We start from the raw sequence: 23,087 nt of genomic DNA on the forward strand, positions 1-23,087 counted from the left end.
CCGCTCTCCCACGGTCGATCGGGCGCTCCCGCGACGCTCGCCAGTTGCCGGACGCGTCCCCACATCCCCCGGCCCCGCGGCGCTCCCTCTACTTCGGGTCGCCGTAGCAGGTGCGTACCCTGAGTCGCTCCACCTTTTCCAGGAGCACCGGACACTCGGGGAAACCGGTGGGGTGATTCTTTTCGCTGTGGCCCGCCTTGTCGCATTCGGAACAGCGGACCTCGGCGTCCCCCATCTTGACTTTACAAGTCACGGCCAGGTGCGGGCCGCCGCACTTCATGCAGCGCGCCCTCGACGGGTCCGCCTTATGGGGGCGCGTCATACGTCCGTGGCCATAAGACGCGCAAAAGGTGCACGTGGGCACGTGCAAGTCTTCACGTGCGCGAACCGAGGTCCACCCCACCGTGAGTTTCGGACGCGATAGGATCTTCCGGAATCCTTCGGGGTCTACCTCCGCCACGTATGATCGCGAGCCCGCCCTCTCCCCGAAGGTGACGCGGACCTTACACTTGTCGAGGTCGAGGTCGAGGCCGCTATTACGCTCGTTAAGGGTTTGCAAAAACTCGTCGGGGACGTTGTCGGGGTCTACCCCTGTAAACTTGACGCAGGGGTTGCGCCGTTGGGCGACGCGCATTATGATGGCCGCGCGCGTCACGGAGTTCGCGGCTATCGCCTGCTCTAAGTTTCGTAGCGATTTGATGTTGTCTGTAAATACGGTCAGCCCGTACCTGGTATGGTGTAGCGTGACGTCCGTGATGTCTTTGGCGAGCGGGTCCACGTTGGTCTTTAGGAGCCGCAGGACGTCTCGCGCCGGCGTCGCGGTCGCCCCCACCGGCTTGAGGAAGGCGACGTCTTTGTGCGGGGCGCGGGGCCTCCCCGTCTCGGCACCTACCGTCGCGGCAACACCGGGTCCGGCGCGGACCGCGCCGACAGGGGGCGCGAGACCCGTCCTCAGCGCGGCCGCGTAATTCATGCGGCCCGCGGGCGCACCCACCGGGCCGCCGGCGCCCGAGGGCGCGGCGACCGCGCGCGCAGGCGCGACGGCACCACGACCGGCGGGCCCCGGGCCAGTCGGCACAGCCGCAGGGTCGTCCAGGCCGGCCTCGATGACGGCCAGTCGTCGCTGGAGCACGGCTGCCTCGCGACGCGCCACGATGAGTTGATCTCGCAGCGCGAGGGCCGCGCCGCGCTCCGTGCCCGCCTCCACTCGCATCTCACCGCACAGACCTGCCATCTCGAAGAGTCGCGTCATGAAAAACGAGCGCGCCTCGACGGAGACGCGGTTGGCCGGCTGGTTACAGTACGTCAGGGCCTCGTTGATGATCTCCCGCAGGCGTCCCTGCACCTTGTTCCCGGGGTCGCCAGGAAGCGCCGCCGCCACGGCCGTGCCCTCCGAAACGGAGGACAGGGCTTCCTCCTCCTCTTCGCCTCCAGCCGCCGGCCGGTTCTCTGCTTCTGCGACTGGGAGCTGATCTACAAGATCGCAAAATCGCGCAAGAGCCGCGTCCCCGTCCTCCGAAAAATCGGAGCCCCGCGAGCGGGGCGACTCCCCGGCGGCCGGGGGCCGCGGGGGGGAGCGGGACGGCGACGCGTTCTTCATCTTGCGCGTATTCGGCATGGCCGGGGCTCAAGGGGTATGAGCCACGGCCATCTTGTGCCCGATGCCTGGCCCAACAATAATGCTCCCAAAAATCGAAAATAAAAGCCTTCCCCGCCCGGTTTTCGCAACGAATTAGGTCCCTATACGTTTAAAAACAACCCCAGCTAAAATTTAGTGGTGCCCAATGAGAAATACCTGGTTTTTGAAGCAAAACGCAGGAGCCCGATTTCGCCGGCCAGCCGATCACTTGCACGAGCGCTCGTGCAAGTGATCGGGTCAGGAATAAACAGGATTTAAACGGGTCAGGTTTAAACAGGAATAAACAGGATTTAAACAGGTCAGGACTGAACAGGATCAAACGGGGTCCCGTTCCATAACCCTATTTGATGAAACCCGTTTGAAAACAAATAGGATTTTCTAGTAGGGTAAAGTTTCCGCCTTGTTTATTGCGCTGAGCTTGCCCTGGCGCTATCGAGTTGTGGCGGGTGTACCGCCCCAGTAAACTTTATTTCTGTTGGCCTCTGGTGAGCCATATACAGCGAACTCGACATGGCAGCGCTTTCGACGCCTTAGTCTGGTCACGCACTCTAATAAAACGCCATACAAAACTCCTTCTTGGAACCCGTCCTCGCGTTTACCTCTGCCACTTCAAACAAGAAATATATCCAGCACTGAAGTTTCGGCCGTGTTTGTTTGCCTGAGCTTGCACTGGCGCTATTCAATTATTATGTAGCGGTAGCACCGCCCCAGCAAACTTTATCTCTGTTGGCCTCTCCTGAGCTATATACGGTGAACTGGACCTGGCAGCGCTTTTGACGCCTTAGTCTGGTCACGCACTCTAATAAAACGCCATACAAAAATCCTTTTTGAACCCGTCTTCGCGTTTACCTCAACCCCCTTCAAACAAGAAAAATATCCAGGACTGAAGTTTACGCCTTGTTTGTTGGGCTGACCTTGCCCTGGCGCTATCGAGTTATCATGTGGCAGGTGTACCGCCCCAAAAAACTTTATTTCTGTTGGCCTCTGGTGAGCCATATACAGTGAACTGCACATGGCAGCGCTTTTGATGCCTTAGTCCGGTCACGCACTCTAATAAAACGCCACACGAAAATCCTTTTTGGAAGCCGTGCTCGCGTTTATTTCTGCCGATTCAAAGAGGAAAAATATCCAGGACTGAAGTTTCCGCCTTGTTTATTGCGCTGAGGTTGCCCTGGCGCTATCGAGTTGTGGCGGGTGTACCGCCCCAAAAAACTTTATTTCTGTTGGCCTCTAGTGAGCCATATACGCTGAACTGGACGTGGCAGCGCTTTTGATGCCTTAGTCCGGTCACGCACTCGAATAAAAGGCCATACAAAAATCCTTTTTAGAACACGTCCTCGCGTTTATTCCTGCCCCTTCAAAGAAGAAAAATATCCACGACTGAAGTTTCCGCCTTGTTTGTTGCGCTGAGCTTGCCCTGGCGCTATCGCATTATCTGAGCCATATACAGTGAACTCAACGTGACAGCGCTCTTGACACTTTCGTACGGTCACGCTCTCTATTAAATCGCCATACAAAAGTTCTTTTTGGAACCCGTCCTCGCGTTTACCTCAGCCCATTCAAACAAGAAAAATATCCAGGACTGAAGTTTCCGAGTTGTTTGTTGCGCTGAGCTTGCCCTGGCGCTATCTAGTTGTGGCGGGTGTACCGTCCCAGTAAACATTATTTCTGTTGCCCTCTAGTGAGCCATATACGCTGAACTGGACGCTCCAGCGCTCTTCACACCTTCTTCCGCCCACGCAATCTAATAAAACGCCATCAAAAAATATTTTTCGAACCGGTCCTCGCATTTATTTCTGCCCCTTCAAACAAGAAAAATATCCAGGACTGAAGTTTCCGCCTTGTTTGTCGGGCTGAGCTTGCCCTGGCGCTATCAAATTATGTGGCGGGTGTCCGCCCCAGTAAACTCTTTCTGTTGGCCTCAAGTGAGCCTTATACAGTGAACTGGACGCGACAGCGCTCTTCACACTTTCGTACGGTCACGCACTCTAATAAAACGCCATACAAAAATCCTTTTTGAACCCGTCCTCGCGTTTACCTCAACCCCTTCAAACAAGAAAAATATCCAAGACTGAAGTTTACACCTTGTTTGTTGATCTGACCTTGCCCTGGCGCTATTGAATTATTGAATTATCATGTGGCTGCTGTACCGCCCTCGTAAACTTTATTTCTTTTGGTCTCTACTTAGCCGTATACGGTGAACTGGACGTGGCAGCGCTTTTGACGCCCTAGTACGGTCACGCCGTCTAATAAAACGCCATAAAAATCATTTTTGGAACCCGTCCTCGCGTTTACCTCAGCCCCTTCAAACAAGAAAAATATTCAGCACTGAAGTTTCCGCCTTGTTTGTTGGGCCCCGCAGGGGCGTCTGCGTGAGCAGGCGTTTGGTGTGTTGCGACACCACGTACCCGAGCACACGAGGGTTGGACCCTCCCGCGTGTAGCCGTGCGCGGCTTAGCCGTGTCCGGGGAAAGTGGGATCCTGGGGGTTGAGCCGATGCCGGGTGTTCGGACCTTTAAGGCCCCCCGGCGGAGGCAACACACCTCTTTGGCCTCTGCTTCACGTAGACGGCACCCCCGGACTGACCCCCCCGGGGGAAATCGGTAGTCGCCTTTTCCTGTCTCTCTCTCCTCAAACCTTCGTCTTTATCTCTCCCTTTTTGATCTTTCCTGTCTTCTTCTCTCTTCCATTTACTTCCTTTCTCCACGGCGGCAAGGGTTAACCTTGTGTATGTGCCCTCCCTTGGGTATAATATATTAGGTTATAGTGGCAGTGTACGGTTGGCGCCTGCAGCCTTACCCGTTAAAGTCCTGCAGCGTCCCGAAGTTGGGCTCCATGGTGGGTGGCCGCCATTGCTGCTGAAAACATACCAAACTACTATGGGAACACCCGCATTTCCCCGCCTACTTGATCGTCATCCTCAGAAGAGGGGACGCACCGAAGACTTAAGCACTTGTTTCAACCGCACGAAAGAGACCTACCCAAAATACCACGTAATACACAGTGAGAATCCTGAAAAACAAGCTAGATATATTTCTCCATTCACAGTAGCAAAAGCTTTGACCGAAGCCTTAGGGTCAGGTTATAAGGTAACGAAAATGGCTAGCGGTGACCTTCTCCTTGAGACCCCTCAGAAACATCAGTATGAGAAGCTTGGCAGTCTTGTGACATTTGGTAACATACCAATTTCTATCTCACAACACCGAACAATGAACAGCTCACGGGGAGTCGTGTCAGAGGCAGACCTCCTAGACTTGACAGAAACTGAACTCCTGGAAGGGTGGAAAGAACAAAATGTTACTGACGTAAAACGTATTAAAATTAGACGAGACAACAAGGAAATCCCCACTAAACATCTTATCCTAACATTTTCATCCAGCGTACTGCCAGAAACCATAGAAACAGGATACATCAGGTTAAATGTTCGACCATTTATCCCCAACCCTAGACGGTGTTTCCAATGTCAGAGGTTCGGCCATGGCTCGCAGAGCTGCCGTGGTCAAACAACTTGTGCAAAGTGTGGAGTTCAGGGCCACCCCTCCGACAACTGCAGTGGCACACCTCACTGTGTGAACTGCAGTGGTGACCATCCAGCCTACTCACGCTCTTGTCCGAACTGGAAGAAAGAAAAAGAGATCATCACACTTAAAGTCAAGGAAAATATTTCGTTTAAGGAAGCCCGTAAACGGTGCTCACCTTTCCACAACACACCTTATGCTGATGCGGCGCGCCGGGGGGCAGCGTCGCAGCGGCCAATGCCAAGTACCCAGCCCGCGTGCAGCGAGCAGGTACCTTTGGCTCCTGCCCCCAGGGTGGAAGTAGGTAAGCCTACTCCATCCAACCAGCAACCAGGCCAGGCTACCCTTGGGTTGCCGGCCCCACAAGAGTTATCTGCGGCAACCTGCGCTACACGCAGCGATCCCGCAGTACCGATAGCGGCCACGAAGGTAGGCGCAGCCGAGGCTGCCTCGACCTCCCCGGCCCCTCCTAGCGCTGGCAACAGCCGGCGCAGCCAAATTCCACAGGGAGCCCCATCGACCTCCGGGCTCGTGGGCGCAGGGCTCTCGCCTTCCGAGGTGAGAATCTCTCGAAAAATTTCTCGCTCTCAAGAGCGCGTGTCCGGCGCCTCACAAGAGGCAATGGACACAACACCTATCCCCACGGCGCACCAAGCGCCTAAGGAGCGGCGAGGCTCCCTCGAACGCTCCAAAAAAGGCAAAACCCCGGTTACAGGGCCTCGCAAGGGTTCTGTAATCTAATTCATTATTTCTGTTTCCGTATACACAGCACCATTTTACATTAAATATGGATACACAAATCATACAATGGAATGTCAGAGGTCTTCTGAGAAACATTGACGATGTACAAGAACTCATCCACCAACACAATCCAAAAGTGCTGTGTTTACAGGAAACACACCTAAAATCAAAACACACAAACTTTCTCCGACAGTATATAACCTTTCGTAAAGATCGCGATGATGGTGTCGCATCATCAGGCGGTGTTGCCATTGTCATCCATAAAAGCGTTGCGTGTCGACATTTACAGCTACAAACGCCTCTTGAAGCAGTGGCGGTTCGAGCGGTTCTCCTAAACAGACTCATTACAGTTTGTTCCCTTTACATACCCCCACATTACAATTTAAACAAACATGAATTTCAGTCCTTTATAGACGAATTGCCTGAACCTTACGTTGTTCTTGGCGACTTCAATGCGCACAATTGCCTGTGGGGCGACTCTCGTATAGATGCGCGAGGTCGTCTTGTTGAACAGTTCCTTTTCTCTTCTGGTGCGTGCCTCCTGAATAAGAAGGAAGCCACATATTACTGTCTTGCAAGCAAAACCCTCTCTTCAATTGATCTCAGCATAGTTTCTCCATCCATACTGCCCCAACTCGAATGGGAAGTTACAAACAATCCTTACGGGAGTGACCACTTCCCCATACTGATAAGAACATGTAAAGAAAACGAATATCCTCCACAAGCTCCTAGGTGGAAGATAGACACAGCCGACTGGGAAAAATTTCGAACTCTCACCAGCATCTCATGGGCCGACATTCCTTCTTTAGAAATTGATGCTGCTGTGGATTATCTTACATCATTCATAATAGATGCCGCAGCAAAATGCATATCCGAAGTAAGTGGTCTGGCATGCAAACGACATGTACCGTGGTGGAACAGCGAATGTAGGATCGCCCGTAAGAATCAGAACAAGGCGTGGGGGTTGCTACGCGCTTCTCCCACAGCAGAGAACCTTATGAACTTTAAAAAAGTAAAGTCCCAAGGCAGGCGAACCCGCCGACAGGCCAAAAGAGAAAGTTGGCACAAGTTTTTATCGAGTATTAACTCGTTCAGAGATGAGGCCAAAGCCTGGAACAGGGTGAATAGGATTAGAGGGCGCCAAACATATTCACTCCCTCTGGTAAACACACAGGGCGATACACTGCAAGACCAGGCAGACTCACTTGGGGAGTATTTTGAGAACGTGTCAAGTTCAACAAATTATTCACAATCCTTCCTCAAATACAAACAAATAGAAGAACGTAAGCCTTTCAACAGAAAATGTCGTCAAAATCAACCATACAACCGTCCTTTTAGTATTGCAGAGTTCAGAGCTGCCTTGAGCGCATGCAAGAGCTCTGCACCGGGACCTGACAGAATCATGTATGAAATGCTGAAACACTTACACAATGACACGCAAGTTACACTACTTACACTTTTCAACACTATCTGGGACGCAGGCTACCTTCCGACCACATGGAAAGAAGCCATTGTGGTCCCTGTTTTAAAACAAGGCAAAGATCCTTCCTCAGTGGCAAGCTACCGCCCGATAGCCCTCACAAGTTGCATGTGTAAGGTATTTGAAAAAATGATAAATCGGCGCCTCATCCATTTCCTTGAACAGAACAAAATACTTGATCCTTATCAGTGTGGATTCAGGGAAGGGCGCTCCACAACTGATCACCTTGTACGTATTGAAGCAAACATCCGTGATGCATTTGTACACAAACAGTTTTTCCTATCCATCTTCCTCGATATGGAGAAGGCATACGACACAACGTGGCGATACGGGATCTTAAGAGACTTGGCAGAAATGGGCATTCATGGTAATATGCTAAACCTCATAGAAAGCTATTTGTCCAATCGCACATTCCGGGTAAAAGTCGGCAATGTACTGTCACGTCCTTTTACACAAGAAACTGGTGTACCCCAAGGAGGCGTGCTCAGCTGCACGCTATTTATCGTGAAGATGAACACGCTTCGTGCTTCACTACCACCCGCCATCTTTTACTCTGTCTACGTGGACGACATTCAAATAGCTTTCAAATCCTGTAACCTCGCAGTCTGCGAGAGACAGGTACAGCATGGCCTGAACAAAGTGTCAATGTGGGCAGACAAGAATGGGTTTAAGATCAATCCTAACAAAAGCTCTTGTGTTCTTTTTACAAGAAAGAGAGGACTTATCCCAGATCCTTGCATAGAACTGCGTGGACAACAGATACCTGTAAACAAAGAACACAAATTTCTAGGTGTCATACTTGACTACAGACTCACTTTCGTCCCCCACATTAAACATCTTAAAGAAAAATGTCTGAAAACAATGAACATAATGAAACTTCTGTCCCAGACTACGTGGGGTAGTGACAGGAAGTGTTTAATGAATCTATATAAAAGCCTCATTCGATCACGACTAGACTATGGTGCCGTGATTTATCACTCTGCCGCCCCGAGCGCACTAAAGATGCTAGACCCAGTGCACCATCTAGGAATCCGACTGGCCACTGGCGCTTTCAGAACGAGTCCCATACAAAGTTTATATGTAGAATCAAATGAGTGGTCACTTCATCTGCAGAGAACATACATCAGCCATACATATTTTCTGAAAGTCCACTCAAATCCTCAGCATCCCTGTTTTAATACCATTAATGACATGACATATGCTACACTCTTTCGCAATCGTCCCTCCGTAAGACAGCCTTTCTCGCTGCGTGTGAGGGAGCTTAGTGAAGAAATGCACGTTCCACTCCTCGAGCTTCGCCTAATGCATCCAGCCAAGCTGCTACCTCCTTGGGAGTGGCAGCTCATACAATGTGATATATCTTTCGTGGAAGTCACAAAGCATGCTCCAGAGATTGAAATCCTAATGCATTTCCGGGAACTCCAGCACAAATACTCCTGCACGGAGTTCTACACAGACGCATCAAAGTCACACGACGGGGTGTCCTATGCAGCCGTCGGTCCATCCTTCTCGGAATCCGACGTACTGCATCCGGAAACTAGCATCTTTACGGCTGAGGCCTACGCACTCCTGTCGGCCGTAAAACATATAAATAAATCACAACTCCCGAAATCAGTTATATATACGGACTCCCTCAGTGTTGTGAAGGCCTTGATGTCTTTCCGTAATCACAAAAATCCAGTATTTAATGAACTCTACTCCGCACTGTGCAAATCATATATATCTAACCAACATGTGATCATATGCTGGGTGCCTGGACATAGGGGCATCGAGGGAAACGTTCTAGCCGACCAGATGGCCACATCAATCTCATTGCATGCAGTTAACTCTACTGCTTCGGTCCCTGTCACAGACCTGAAGCCTTTCTTAAGAAGGAAACTACGAAACCACTGGCAACGCATGTGGGACGAAGAAATAAATAATAAACTGCATGTAATAAAGCCTCAATTATGTTTCTGGCCTCCTGTAACAAAATCCCGCCGGACAGATGTCCTATTCTGCCGTCTAAGAATAGGACACACTTTTGGCACACATAACTTTTTACTCACGGGAAACGAGCCTCCAACCTGTGGTAGATGCGGGGAAAGGCTGACCGTCCTCCACGTCCTACTGGAGTGTCGGGAAGCCGAATCCGAAAGAAAAAAACATTTTCTCTTAGCATACCGCCACCACATCCCCCTTCATCCTGTTATGTTACTAGGTCCAGAGCCACTCTTTGACACCAGCGCCGTCCTAGGTTTTTTGAAAGATGTTGTGTTGCATGTTATTAGCCCCACACGTTCGTAGCGCTTCCTCTCTCCAGAGGATGCCGCTGCGATAGTTATATTGAATAGCACATGCCTCTAGGCCCTTGTGGTTCAAGGGCTCGGGTGAGGCAGTAGTGCTGTAACCAATTTAACATCTCGCATATTTTAAACAATGCATCATTCTTTCACGATGGATTTTAATGTTCATAGTCATCGCCATAATTTTATAGAACGTAGATTTTACGCACTTTACAGCGACTATTTTTAGGCCACTTTACAGCCAAGTCACATCTTTTATAATACATCGTTAACGCTACCACTTGTCATGGCGCTCTTTGGCCAAACCTGGCCCTTGCGCCACAAAATAACACACATCATCATCATTGTTTGTTGGGCTGAGCTTGCCCTGGTGCTGTCGAGTTATCATGTGGCGGGTGTACCGCCTCAGTAAACTTTATTTCTGTTGGCCTCTGGTGAGCCATATACAGTGAACTGGACATGGCAGCGCTTTTGATGACTTAGTCCGGTCACGCACTCTAATAAAACGCCATACAAATGTCCTTTTTGTAACCCGTCCTCGCGCTTATTTCTCCCGCTTCAAAGAGGAAAAATATCCAGGACTGAAGTTCCCGCCTTGTTTGTTGCGCTGAGCTTGCCCTGGCGCTATCGAGTTGTAGCGGGTGTACCGCCCCTTTTCGAAGTCTGCTCCCTCAAAGGAAATAAAAGAAAATAAAAGAAAAGAGGGAAAAGCCCGTTCCTACTAACGCAATAACAGGCTTAAACCAATCAAAAATAAATGAAGAGGGGCAAAAGCCCAAAGCGGAAATTTGGATAGAAAAGCCAATTGGAAAAATAAAGAGAGGGCACGGTAATTGCTAGTATCCGAAGGCGAGGTCAGCGAGGGCACAAGGGCCTCGCGTAGAGTGTTTATTGATGTCGCCAAAGAGATGTAATGAGGATGATCGGCGTGCTGAGTGCCCAGGTAAAAATGAAGATCGCAAGGAGGATGAAGATCCCGGGCAAGTTCCCAGATCAGCCGGGGAGCACCAGAGCCGGGATGTGGAAACCTGAAAAGCTTAAAAATATTTATTAGAAATGGTGACAGGGACTGCCCGGGCAGCATTCCCCGGGCAGCCACTGTCACTAAAACGCAATGAGCAGTCGCGAAGGGAAGAGTGATTAAAAGAGGTGACAGGGACTGCGCGGGCAACACAAGCCCCCGGGCAGTCAGCGTCATCAAAACCCAAGAAGCAAGCGCTGAGGGCCACTGAGGCCTCCATCCGAGACACTAACATAGTGGCACCAGAAGATGGACATGGGAGGCACGTGAAAAAGATAGGAAGGATAAGTAACAGGGAACTACCACGAAGGCGTCATACAGAGGCCTGCGCCAGTGCCTAAGTACAGCCGTTGTGAAGGTGAGGAACAGGGGGAATAGACAGGATAAAAGAGCAGAAAATGAAAAGAAAGAAAGGAGCGGAGAGTGAGAAGAACATACACGGAAGGGGTAACAGATTGGGAATCCCTGCGCGCACCCGTGTCCGCACCGCCCGCGCAGGCAGCATGGCCTCTGCTGGCCACACGGGCAGAGCGCGGTGCGCGCAAGGCCAAACCGGTACAAATAATAGGGGAAGCGACCGTGGTCCGTTAGAATGTGAACTAATGAGCGGGATGGTGGGAAGAACGCAGGGATCTGTACGACGCTGGGTACCCAGTGCATGAGAGCCGTATCGCCATGGGCAGACCGCCACTTGAGGCCCCACTCACGGTGCAGCTGATCGGAGAACTTGTTTTTAATCGCTCGGATGGAGGTGCGCAGTACGCGTGGGAGGCCGTAACGCGCAGCACTAGCGGCAGCGTCGTCCGCCAGCTCGTTCCCCAAAACGTTTTGGTGTCCAGGCACATGATGTAGAGCTACGGAGAAGCGGGCTGAGAGACTCCGGAGGGCACGCTTAATCTGCATTACGCGCATGTCAGTGGTGGTGTAGGCAGAAAGTGCTGACAATAGGGAGAGACAGTCAGAATATACGTTGACGGATGTAAATGATGTCGGCACGAATTGTAAGTAATGCAGGGCCTCCTGCAATGCTACTGCCTCTGCGCAGTAAGCACTGTTCGCTCCCTGTACTCTAAATTTGCCTATGTGAATAACTCGGTGGGGAGGGCGCATCACTACATATGCGGCGCCTGCAGAGATCTGTGTAAAGGAGCCATCCGTGAAGACGTGCAACGCATGGCTGAGGGACTTGTTGAAAGCTTGGTGTGGAGTGAGCTTGCTAAACGGAAATCTGAAGTGATCGGCGGGATGATCGATCCATCGATCATAGGGATATGCTATGTTATCCGGGTGAAAATACAACGGTCCGAAACACATCGGCTGCCGTAAAGTAAATAATCGAAATTCGGCCAGGGTTTTGTCCAATTCCAGAGTTAAAGGTGGGGCCCGTGCAAGGATCTGTAGTGCCGCCGTGCGCGTAGTACGATACGCTCCCGTGAGAGCCAGCAGCGGGACCCGATGTAACGATTCCACCTTGTCCCGCAGCTGGCTATCGGGGCAGTCTGACCACCAGACCGGAGCAGCATATGTTATGATGGGTAAAATGACCTGACGGTACAGCTTCTGAAGAGTCCCCGGTCGAAGGGAGTAATGAAGGTGAAGATAAGCTAAAATTTTGTGTGTGGTGCGCTCTAATTTTTGTCTGACGAAGTCTGCGTGCGGAATAAAGCCTAATCGGGAATCGAATACTACCCCAAGAATTTTCAAACTTTCCTGCTTTCGGAGGCGGCCCCCATTCATACATACCTTGAGCCCCTGCCCTGCAACTGAAGCTGTACCGTGAGGGAATGCCACAAAAAAGGATTTGTCTACATTAATTGCGACCCGGACCTCTTGTGACCAAGCGTGTACACGGTCTAAAATCCGGGCTGCCTTACGTTCAATCTCCGCTCGGTTCACTCCAGGTACGACGATGACGGTGTCGTCAGCGTACGCCTGAGCGAACGCATCCCCGGGTAGGTCTAACTCCAGGAGCCCGCGGACCACGACATTCCACAAAAGCGGGCTGATGGGGGACCCCTGTGGACTCCCCAACGTAGGAGTAGCTGACACCTCTCCCGAATGGGAACGGTACACAATCGTGCGATCGGTTAAGAAGGATCGGAGGAGGTTAAATAAGTTGCGTGGGCAACCATTGCGCTGCATGTAGGCTAGAACCTGCGGGTGCCAGACGGAGTCAAAGGCACATTTAAAATCGATGGCGATCAGGATAGCCGGCGTTTTGGATTGTTTTAAGACCTGGAGTCGGCGGCGTAGTTCGTATAAGGCCATGACGGCACTCCTTCCATGAGTAAAGCCGAATTGATTGGGGTGAATAAGATGAGAGGAGTGAAGAAAGTAGTAAAAGCGGGAATTTAATAATCTTTCGAGAATTTTACCAAATAAGGAATTCATAACAAGGAGCCTGTAGGATCCCGGAGAATCCGGAGGACGCCCGGGTTTAGGGATGAATACCACCCTGCCCTTCTTCCACTGTTCTGGAAAGTGTCCCAATTGTAATGCCGAATTGAAAAGAAAGAGAAAGAAACCCGGGTGGTAGTGAAAAAATAATTTGAGAATAGGAAGGGTAATGCCGTCAAGGCCCGGGGCCGATCCAGTCCGACCGATGTGTAGGGCATGTTCTATTTCCGACAGGGTGAACAATTTGTCGTCTCTTCTGGCGACAGCCGGGGCACCGGCAAGCGCGCGTAAGTTCCTGTGCAGTTCGGTATCTAGCGCCGGATCGTCACGGGTAACCTGCGTGCGAAGCAGTAAGGCCGCGGAATCCAGGCCGTCTTTGGTCATGTCACCCGCCGGCGAGCGTAAGGGCGGCAACACGATGGGGTGGCGGGTTTTTTCGAATGCCGATTTGAACGCTACACCGAACATGCTTTTCCGCGAACTTTCTGTACAGAAAGTTTTTAGTGCCTGAGATTTAGCCACTTCAATTAATTTCCTGTATGATACGCGCGCACGCACGAACATCAGACGGAAGGCAATGCGGAGGGACGGGTCGTGAGTCCTCTGGTAACGTCTGCGCAATGCGCGAACACGGTTACGTTCAACAGTTAATTCCGGCGACCACCAAGCATTCGCTTTATGGGGCCCCTGTTTCGGCACCTGTAAGTTGCACTCGTAGTGGCGGTTGTATATTAGGTAGAATTTCTTGATAATGCAGTCGAGGGCCTGGCCAGTATGCACCGGTAGTTGTTGTACTGTCGTAAACCAAGGCTCGTTGACTAGCCATCGGGTCAGGCGTAAGCGGCCCGCGAACGTGAGCTTTTTTCTGAGCAGGAGCGGCGTTCGCTCAAACGAGAAGATTATGTGGCGGTGTTCGGAAAGTGTCTCTTCCTCCGATACCATCCACATGTACCCCCTGTTGGCTAGAGCAGCACTGGCCAAGGTGATATCTATCCAGCTTTCGGTATAGTGATTTTCATACGTGGCTGCCGACTCGGGATCGTTGAGGATATGCAGGTCATGTGCGTAAATCAGCTGCATCACTGCAGCACCCCGAGCATCACAGCCGCCCCGACCCCAATTAGCATGTTTGGCATTGAAATCACCTGCTATTACAACATTATCCTCTTGGGCTCGAGTGAGACAATCCGACACGGTATCCAGAAATGGGGCTATGTCCACATGCGGCGGCGCGTAGAGTCCGAGCAGGAGAAATTTGATATGGGGCGCGGACAATTTGACCGCAACGACGTTAGTGCTGGTCAATACTGGAAAACAATCGAAGCCCGATCCGTCTCCGAAAATAACTACACGGGGACTGTCGGACGATGCAAAACGATGGTAATTTTCCGGGATACCCGGAATCGCACCCGCCCTGATGTAGGGATCGCAGACGACAGCAAATGTGATGCCCTGCGTTTGCATGGTGCGGACCAGCACCAACGTCGCCGCCTTTGCGTGATCCAAATTAGCCTGAATAAATTTTAGATTATGGCTCGTGGGCATGGAAAAGTCGTACGGAAGTGGGACGGCTAACAATATGGGTTGTAAAGTCCAACGCCCCTACCAATGGCGCGCGCCCACACATCCCCGCATCCACGAATCGACGCCCCACCGCATGCGACCGCGCCATCTGCGCGCCCCCCACCACTGGACCCGATTCCTGTTGCGAGGGCCCGCAGCGCCCCAACCCCAAGAGGGGAACGCTGCGGGCCCCACTCCACCTAATGGCCATAGTCCGTACGCGCTTTTAACCGTGCGACCCGCTCAGCCCGCGTCGGGCAACGAATATCACCCGCCGGGTGGCCTGCCGAGTCCTTTCCCGTCGTCCTACACGCCGCACAGGCCACCGCCGCATCGCCCATGCGCACAGTACAAGTGTCAGCCAGGTGGTTACAGGCGCACTTTGTACATGTCGCCTTAGACGCGTCGTCTTTGACGGGGCAGAAGCGGCGCGTGTGCCCATACGACGCGCAGAACGTGCATAACGAGACATGAAGATCTTCAACTGCACGGGCGGCAGTCCACCCGACACAAATTCTATCTTTTTGCAAGACTTTACGGAAGTCTGCCGGGTTTACCTCTACGATGTGTGTCATATTGCCGCTACGTTCCTGAAATGAGACTAAAACTTTACTTGCGGCAGTATCCAAATGAAATCCGGGATTGCGGGCGTTAATTGCCTCAATGAGGTTTGTGGAGGAAATTTCAGGGTCAACTCCAGTGAACTTTATGTGTGGTTTCCTTTTCTCCGGATACCGCCCCAGTAAACTTTATTTCTGTTGCCCTCCAGTGAGCCATATACGCTGAACTGGTCGAGGCAACGCTCTTCACACCTTCGTCCGCCAACGCACTCTAATAAAACGCCATACGAAAGTTCTTTTTGAAACCCATCCTCGCGTTTACCTCAGCCCATTCAAGCAAAAAAAATATCCAGGACTAAAGTTTCCGCATTGTTCGTTGCACTGAGCTTGCCCTGGCGCTATCGAGTTATGTGCCGGGTGTACCGCCCCGGCCGACTACTTCCCCGTTATTCCTGAAATCAAAGGCAAAAATAAAGGGTGGGGAGAACCTGTCCCTGCAAAAATGCATACCAGGTTTAAAGCCAATTAAAAATAAATGAAGAGTGGTTTTGAATTAATACCCAAAGCGCATGTGTTTGTGGAGAAAAGCCAATTGGAGAAATAAAATTGTGGGCTAACGGTAACGCGTATGTGTCCCGAGGTGTCTCAGCGAGGGGAGAAGCCCCCGCGCCGGGCATTTAATGAACGTGAATGATGAGGCGGAGTCGTGGTGGCATGGGCATGCCATAAATGAGGTAAAGATAAAAGAAAGTAAAAGAAAATAAAGTTAAAAAGGTGAATATAACGACATTGCAGGTACAAATGTTCGTCGAGGCCGGCGATCGCCTGCGGCCGCTCTCGGCCACGCCATCGCGCCCCCGAGAGGGCGCGCATCACGCGGCTGCTCGGCACTTTCGATGCCGGGTGCCAGGAACACCCCCGGCATCGTTGTCCCTCGTCCATGCGGCGGTTCACCGCACCTACAGGAGGGTCCGGTCCGCCGTTCGGCGGGGGCCGCCGCGGACTTCGGGGGTGTGTCCCGGCGTCACATGCGGCGCGGGGCGACGACTCCAACCGCCAGGTACGTCCCCGCGCAGATCGGGGTCCTCCGGACGACGCCTCCGCCACCCGGACGCGACGAATCGGGTCCGCCGCTCGGCAGAGGCGCCACAAATCCCAGGGGACGCATCCAGGCGTCTCGCACGTACGAGACCTGGCGTCGGGCGTCAGGGACGCCCCCGGCGTCGATGCGCACGGGTCTGGAACTGCCGAGTCGCAACTACTAGCTTCGGACCGTCCGGCCACGTCACATCGCTCTTCGGGGACGCCTCCCGGCGCGAACATTAAAGGAAAAATATAAATAAAAGGACAGGAAGGAAAGAGGACAGCTGACATGAAAGAGGGGCCGGGTCTCAGAACGACGTGATCAGCGACAGCTCCGACGCCGCCGGACACGCTGTCCCGGCGCCCGAGAGGGCGCTCGTCTCACGGCGGCTCGGCCCTTCCGATGCGGAGTGCCAGGAACACCCCCGGCATCGCTGGCTGTCGTCTATGCGTCGGGACGCCGCACCTATAAGTAGACCTGTTCCGGTGGTCGGCGGGGTCTCCGCGGACTTCGGGGGTGTTTCCCGGCGGCTCACGCGACTCGGGGTGGTCGCCCCAGCAGCCAGGGACGTCCCCTCACATGTCATACCCGCAAGCGAAGGTGGCGGGCGTCAGGGACGCCCCCAGCGTCGGTGCACACGGTCGCTGTACGTCCGGCGGCACACTTACTAGCTACGACACGGCTAGGGCGAGTTACGGATCCGCCTTGTGGGGGCATGTCATGCGCCCGTGTCCATAAGACGGGCAAAAAGTGCACCTGGGCACGTGCAAGTCTTCTCGTGCGCGAACCAAAGTCCACCCCACCGTGAGCTTCGGACGCGATAGGATCTTCTGAAACCCTTCCGGCTCCACTTCCGCTACGTACGAGCGCGAGCCCGCCCTCTCCCCGAACGTGACGCGGACCTTACACTTGTCGAGGTCGAGGCCGCGATTACGTTCGTTGAGCGTGCGCAAGAATTCATCGGGGCCGATATCGGGATCTACCCCTGTGAACTTGATACAGGGGTTGCGCTGTTGGGCGACGCGCATTATGATAGCCGCGCGCGTGACTGAGTTCGCAGCTATCGCCTGCTCTATAGGTTGTGTAGCGATGTGGGATTGTTCGTAAATGCGGTCAGCCCGTACCTTGTGTGGTGGAGCGTCACGGCCGTGAAGTCTTTGGCGAGCGGGTCCACGTTGGTTTTCAGTATCCGGAGAACGTCTCGCGCCGGCGTCGCGGTCGCCCCCACCAGCGTGAGGAAGGCGGCATGTTTGTGTGGGGCACCGGGTCTCCCCGCCTCGGTGCCCACCGTCGCAGCAACACCGGGTCCGCCGTCATCCGCGCCGGCAGGGGGCGCAAGGCCCGCCCTCAACGCGGCCGCGTAATTCATGCGGCCCGCGGGCGCGCCCACCAGGCCGCCGGCGCCCGAGGGCGCGGCGACCGCGCACGCAGGCGCGGCAGGACGACGACCGGCGGGCCCCAGGCCAGTCGGCACGACCGCAGGATCGCCCAGGCCGGCCTCGATGACGGCCAGGCGTCGCTGCAGCTCGGCGGCCTCGCGACGCGCCTCGATGAGCTGGCCCCGCAACGCGAGGGCCGCGCCGCGCTCCGTGGCTGCCTCCGTGCGCTCCTCGACGCATAGGCCGGCCATCTCGAAGAGTCGCGTCATGAAGAAGGCGCGGGCCTCCACGGAGACGCAGTTGGCAGGCAGGTTACAATAGGCGAAGGCCTCACTCACGAGCTCCTGCAGCCGACCCTGCGTCTTGGTACCGAGGCCGCCGGGAAGCGCCGGCGCCACGGCCGTGCCCTCCGAGACACAGGAGAGGGCGTCCTCCTCCTCGCCATCGCCAGCCGGTGGCCGGCTATCGTCCCCTGCAACCGGGAGCTGATCGACTAGATCACAAAAGCGCGCAATAGCCGCGTCGCCGTCCTCCGAAAAATCGGAACCCCGCGAGCGGGGCGACTCCCCGGCGGCCGGGGGCCGCGGGGGGGAGCGGGACGGCGACGCGTTCTTCCCCCTGCGCGTACTCGGCATGGCCGGGGCTCAGAGGGTATGAGCCCACGCCATCTTGGGCCCAATACCCGGCTGCAAGGAAATCGCGAATAAATACAAAAAATAAACCTTTCCCCGCCCGGTTTTCGCAACGAATGGAGGCCCTACACGTTCGAAAGCAACCCCAGCTAAAATTTGGAAGAGTCGAATCGGAAATACCGTGTTTTTGAGGAGAATTGCAGGAGCCCGATGCAACCGGCCAGCCGAGCACTTGCACGCGCGCTCGTGCAAGTGCTTGGCTGGCCGGCTGCATCGGGCTCTTGCTTTTTTCCTCAAAAATAGGGTATTTCGCATTTGGCTCTTCCAAATTTTAGCTGAGGTTACTTTCGAACGTGTAGGGACCTCATTCGTTGCGAAAACCGGGCGGGGAAGGGTTTTATTTTCGATTTTTGGGTGCTTTCTTGTTCGGCCAGCCATCGGGCACAAGATGGCCATGGCTCATACCCTTTGAGCCTGAGCCCGGCCATGCCTAATACTGACAGAGACCATAAGGTCTCGCCGTCTCCGCCTGACAGGGCCAGCGCGGGTGCGTCGCCGAAATCGGATTTTTCCGATGCCGGCGACGGCATCCTCGCGGCGATCGCCTTGCAGGAAGAGACCGTGGACGGGACCGTGCCGGCTGCGGCGGGTGACGAGGCCGAACAGATGTCCTCGGTCTCCCAGGCGACCGCGCTGGCGTCTCCCGCGCTCGCGGGGGACCCCGGCGGGCGGGGGCAGGCTCGCCTGCGTGAGATCATGCAGGAAATCCACCTGTACTGTTCGAACGCGGCGAACAAGGTGCCCGTCGCTGCACGCAGCTTCACCGCGACCCGGCTCTACGAAATAGTCCACCTGTTCTCGGACCTGCGGTCGGACGCGTCGATGCAGCGGGGCGCGGCCGTCGCCCTGCGCGGCGAGCTGGTCGAGGCGCGCCGGGAGGCCGCGGCACTGCACCGGCGGGCCATAGTCGCCGAGGGGCGCCTCGAGGGCTCTATCGTCCTGGCACCCGGTCCCGGGGGTGCGGGACGCGATCCCGGCGCGTCCTCGGCGGCTGCCGGCTCGGGCCCTGGAGTTCCGGCCGCGGCGGCGGGCGCCGTCAGCTACGCCGCGGCGCTGAGGGCGTCGCCCGCGGCGGGTGTGGGCGGTGTCGCGCCGGCCGTGGCGGCGGGCGGCCGGAGCGCGCGGACGGCGCCCACGTTTGAGCACGTGGCCTTCCTAACGCCCACGGCACCGACGACGACACCGGCGAGAGACGCCCTGCGACTGGTGAAAACGAACATCGACCCGGCCGCCAAGAACATCAACACATCAAGGAGGTCACGCTGCGGCACACACGGTACGGCCTGACAGTTTTCTCGCACGCGCGCGAATCGTATGTGTACCGCCCCGGCCGACTACTTCCCCGTCATTCCTGAAAGCAAAACAAAAATAAAGGGTGGGGAACACCTGTACCTGCAGAAAAGCATACCAGGTTTAAAGCCAATTTGAAATAAATGAAAAGGGGTTTTTAAGTAATACCCGAAGCGCATGTTTTGGTGAAGAAAAGCCAATTGGAAAAATAAAAGTGTGGGTATAGCTAACGCGCATGTGTCCCAAGGTGTCTCATCGAGGGCAGAAACCCTCGCACAGGGCTATGTTTTAATGAATAAATGAGGCGGAGACGTGAGGGCATGGACGTGGCCATGAAGATGATGAGAAAAAAAAAAACTTAAGAAAACTAAGAAATGAATAAATAAACAAGCGACAGGAAATCAAAGGGAAAAGAGAAAGGGCAAGAATAAAGTAAAAGGAGAGGCAAGAAATGGATCAACTATCCATCATGAACAGGAAAGAATAAAGTCATGGTGTGGACGAGAGGGACAATAAATAAAAATAAAAAAATAAAAATAGATAAAAAACACTGTACACTAAAGTACACAAAACACACAGCTGGCACTGTGTTGCTGTGACGTGACTTGTCCTCTTCGCTTGCGCCACGGTGTACACGGCACGGACGCCAATGGCCGAGAAGCTCTCACGGATTGCAGGGAAGACGGCCGTGGATTAGTCCCAGGGACGTCCTCCGAGATGGAATGGCGGGGCCGATCCCGGAGGTAGTGCAGAGCCGGTCCGTCACGATATGCGTGCCACGACGCGCGGTTTTTAGCATCCTTCGCGGCAGCCCTCCGGAAAGATGATGAGGGCGCTCCCGCCTCGTTCGTGGAGAGGGCGGAAGGTGATGATCGCCACTTAATAAGGCGAGGCGCCTTGGAACGGCGGATTCCAGCGGGTGCTGGAACCCTGCGATTACGGGGCGCGTCCGTCCTCGAAGATTGCGGCATTGGCCAAGGTTCAAAGACCAAAGTGGCACAGCATCACGGTTTTCTCGGACACCGACCGAAAGGTCGCACAGCCGGTCGGTTGCGTGAGGCCGTGTCGCCAGGGGCGCGAAGCCCCGCCGTCTCCGGTCGACAGGACGACAGCGGCCTCCGCAATCCGACTTGTGTTTGTGTACTTGTATATAAAAAAAAAAGAATGTGATCAAGACAGTTCCGCCAGCAGGAATTGAACCCCCAGCCGTGAGGTGGGTACGGCGGGTATGAGCCGGTGTCAGGGCGCCGCGCAGGGGTCGCGTCGCGTTTCCGGCGGATGGGTGTCGCAGGGGGGGCCTCGTCACAGATCTCAATGGCCCCGCGGACCATTCGCGCCCGGCGGGCTCCACGCGCGCCCACACGGAGGTCGCCAGCGAGATGCCGGACGCATCTCGCTGGCGATGCCGAGATGCGTCCTCCGGGGATGCCAGCGAGATGCCGATGCCTCCGGGGATGCCGGACGCATCCCCGGAGGCGTCGCTCAAACCCACGCCGCTATGGCCGGCGCGCAAACGGTAAGCGGTTAAGTTTGATCATAAATGAGCGTGTCTGTGCGAAAACGTCATCGGACGTAATCGGGCAGGTGTTCACTAATGACCCGTACGATTTGAATCAAGATCGCTCTATTGCGACTGGAGCGCAAAAGCACGGGCAGGTCTAGTCTCGTCAAAGAGCTCTGCGGTTCGAGAGAGGCGGCCAACGGTCTAGTAAGGCTGCATTCCCCCAAGTAATGATCGAAGGAAGAGCACTCTGTGCCACATGGGCACAGAGAGTCGTGAGCAAGGCCGAAACGGTGGAAATAGAAAGGGAAGCGGCCGTGCCCCGTAAGCAGGGTAACCAAAGCCCGCGGAGGGGGAAAAAAGGACGGCGCCTCCTCTAGGCGCGGCACCCAGCGAAATAGCGCCGTGTCCGCGTGGTTTTCGCGCCATAACCGCGCCCACCGCTCTCGTTGGACCGCCTTGAACGCATTTCGGACCGACCTAAAAGGTAGGGGCGCTCTGCGATCGAGCCCGTACCTAGCGGCCCGCGACGCGAGGAAGTCGGCGAGTTCGTTGCCAAAAACGCCGCAATGCCCGGGCACGTGATATAGACGCACCTCGGACAAGCAGGCAACCTCCCCGAGCGCTGTCTGAATACGAGCAATGCGGGGGTCGGCCGATCCAGGCGTCGCGAGCGCTTGCAGAGGAGAAAGGCAGTCGGTATATAGAGATACCGCGCCCGTCTGCCGGTGGCCGCACAAGTAAGTCAAGGCCTCTGCAAAGGCGATGACCTCGGCGCAATAGGCACTCGTGGCAGCGCACACACGAAATCGGCCCACCGCTCCGATCCGTTCCCGCGGGCCGAGGACGACGAAGGCGGCACCCGATGAGTGCGGCGTGTACGAGCCGTCGGTATAAACATGAACGCCCGCGGCACGCGACCTGCTGCGCGCCTCCGGCGCCGACAGTTGCGCAAACGAAAACGCGCGAATCGCTGCCGGGTGGACTCCCCAAGGGTCGGCGGGGTAGAGGACGTCTCGCGGGGAGACCGCGAGGTCGCCGAACTCGACCGCCTCGCGCAGGGCGAAGAGCTTAAACTCCACCGCGGTCCTGTCCAGCTCAAGCGACAGTGGCGGCACCCTCATTAAAACCTGAAGGGAGGCCGTGCGCGTCGTCCGATACGCGCCCGACAACGCCAGCAGGATCGTGCGCTGCATGGTTGTGACGCGGGCGCTGAGTCTGCAGTCAGGCTTGGCCGACCACCGCACTGCCGACGCGTACGTGAGGGCCGGCAGCATCACCTGATGGTAAAGGTGTGTTAATGCCGCCGGCTGCAGGGGACCCTGCATCTGCACGAACGTTAGCGCCCGGCAGGCCAGAAGTTCGGCCTTCTCCTTGAGGCTGTCAGCGTGTTGAAAGAAGTGGAGGCGCCTGTCAAAAGTCACGCCTAAGACCTTGAGGGCCTCCACGAATTTCAGGCCCCTCAGGGGCCCGAGGTGCCCAGGCGGATGGAAGGTGGACGCGCTCCATACCGCCATGCCCATGAGAAAACAAGACACAGTAAGACTTGTCCATGTTTAGGGAGACCTTGGCGCTCTCAGCCCATGCCGCCACTCGCCGAAGAGCCTCCGAGCCCGCCGCGCCGAGCCCGTCACGCGTCTTAGCCGAAATGACGAGAATGGTGTCGTCGGCGTACGCCTGTGCGGTCACCCCGGCGGGCATGGGAAGCTCAAGAAGCCCATGCACGATGACATTCCACAAAAGTGGAAACAGAGGTGAACCCTGAGGGCTGCCCAGCGACGGCCTGGCCTCGATCCACCCGCGTGGGAGGTGAATTGCACACGGCGGTCCTCGAGGAAAGAGCGAAGGAGATGGTATAAGTTGCTCGGTAACCCCCGGTCCCTAAAGAATTTAAGGACGAGGGGGTGCCACACGCTGTCAAAAGCGTCGCGAAAATC

General features: G+C 55.0%; 1 protein-coding gene across 1 annotated transcript; it reads right to left on the minus strand.

The window, feature by feature from the left end:
• Nucleotides 1–19,704: 19,704 nt before the first annotated feature.
• On the minus strand, nt 19,705–22,667 carry LOC142563452 (uncharacterized). Its single transcript, XM_075674005.1, has 3 exons — nt 21,667–22,667; nt 21,013–21,145; nt 19,705–19,710 (listed from the first exon to the last, which is right to left on the minus strand). The coding sequence occupies exons 1-3, from the start codon at nt 22,665–22,667 to the stop codon at nt 19,705–19,707; spliced, it is 1,140 nt and encodes a 379-aa protein (XP_075530120.1).
• Between the last annotated feature and the right edge of the window lie 420 nt (nt 22,668–23,087).

Source organism: Dermacentor variabilis, chromosome 11, assembly GCF_050947875.1.
Source record: "Dermacentor variabilis isolate Ectoservices chromosome 11, ASM5094787v1, whole genome shotgun sequence".
Lineage (NCBI taxonomy): Eukaryota > Metazoa > Arthropoda > Arachnida > Ixodida > Ixodidae > Dermacentor > Dermacentor variabilis.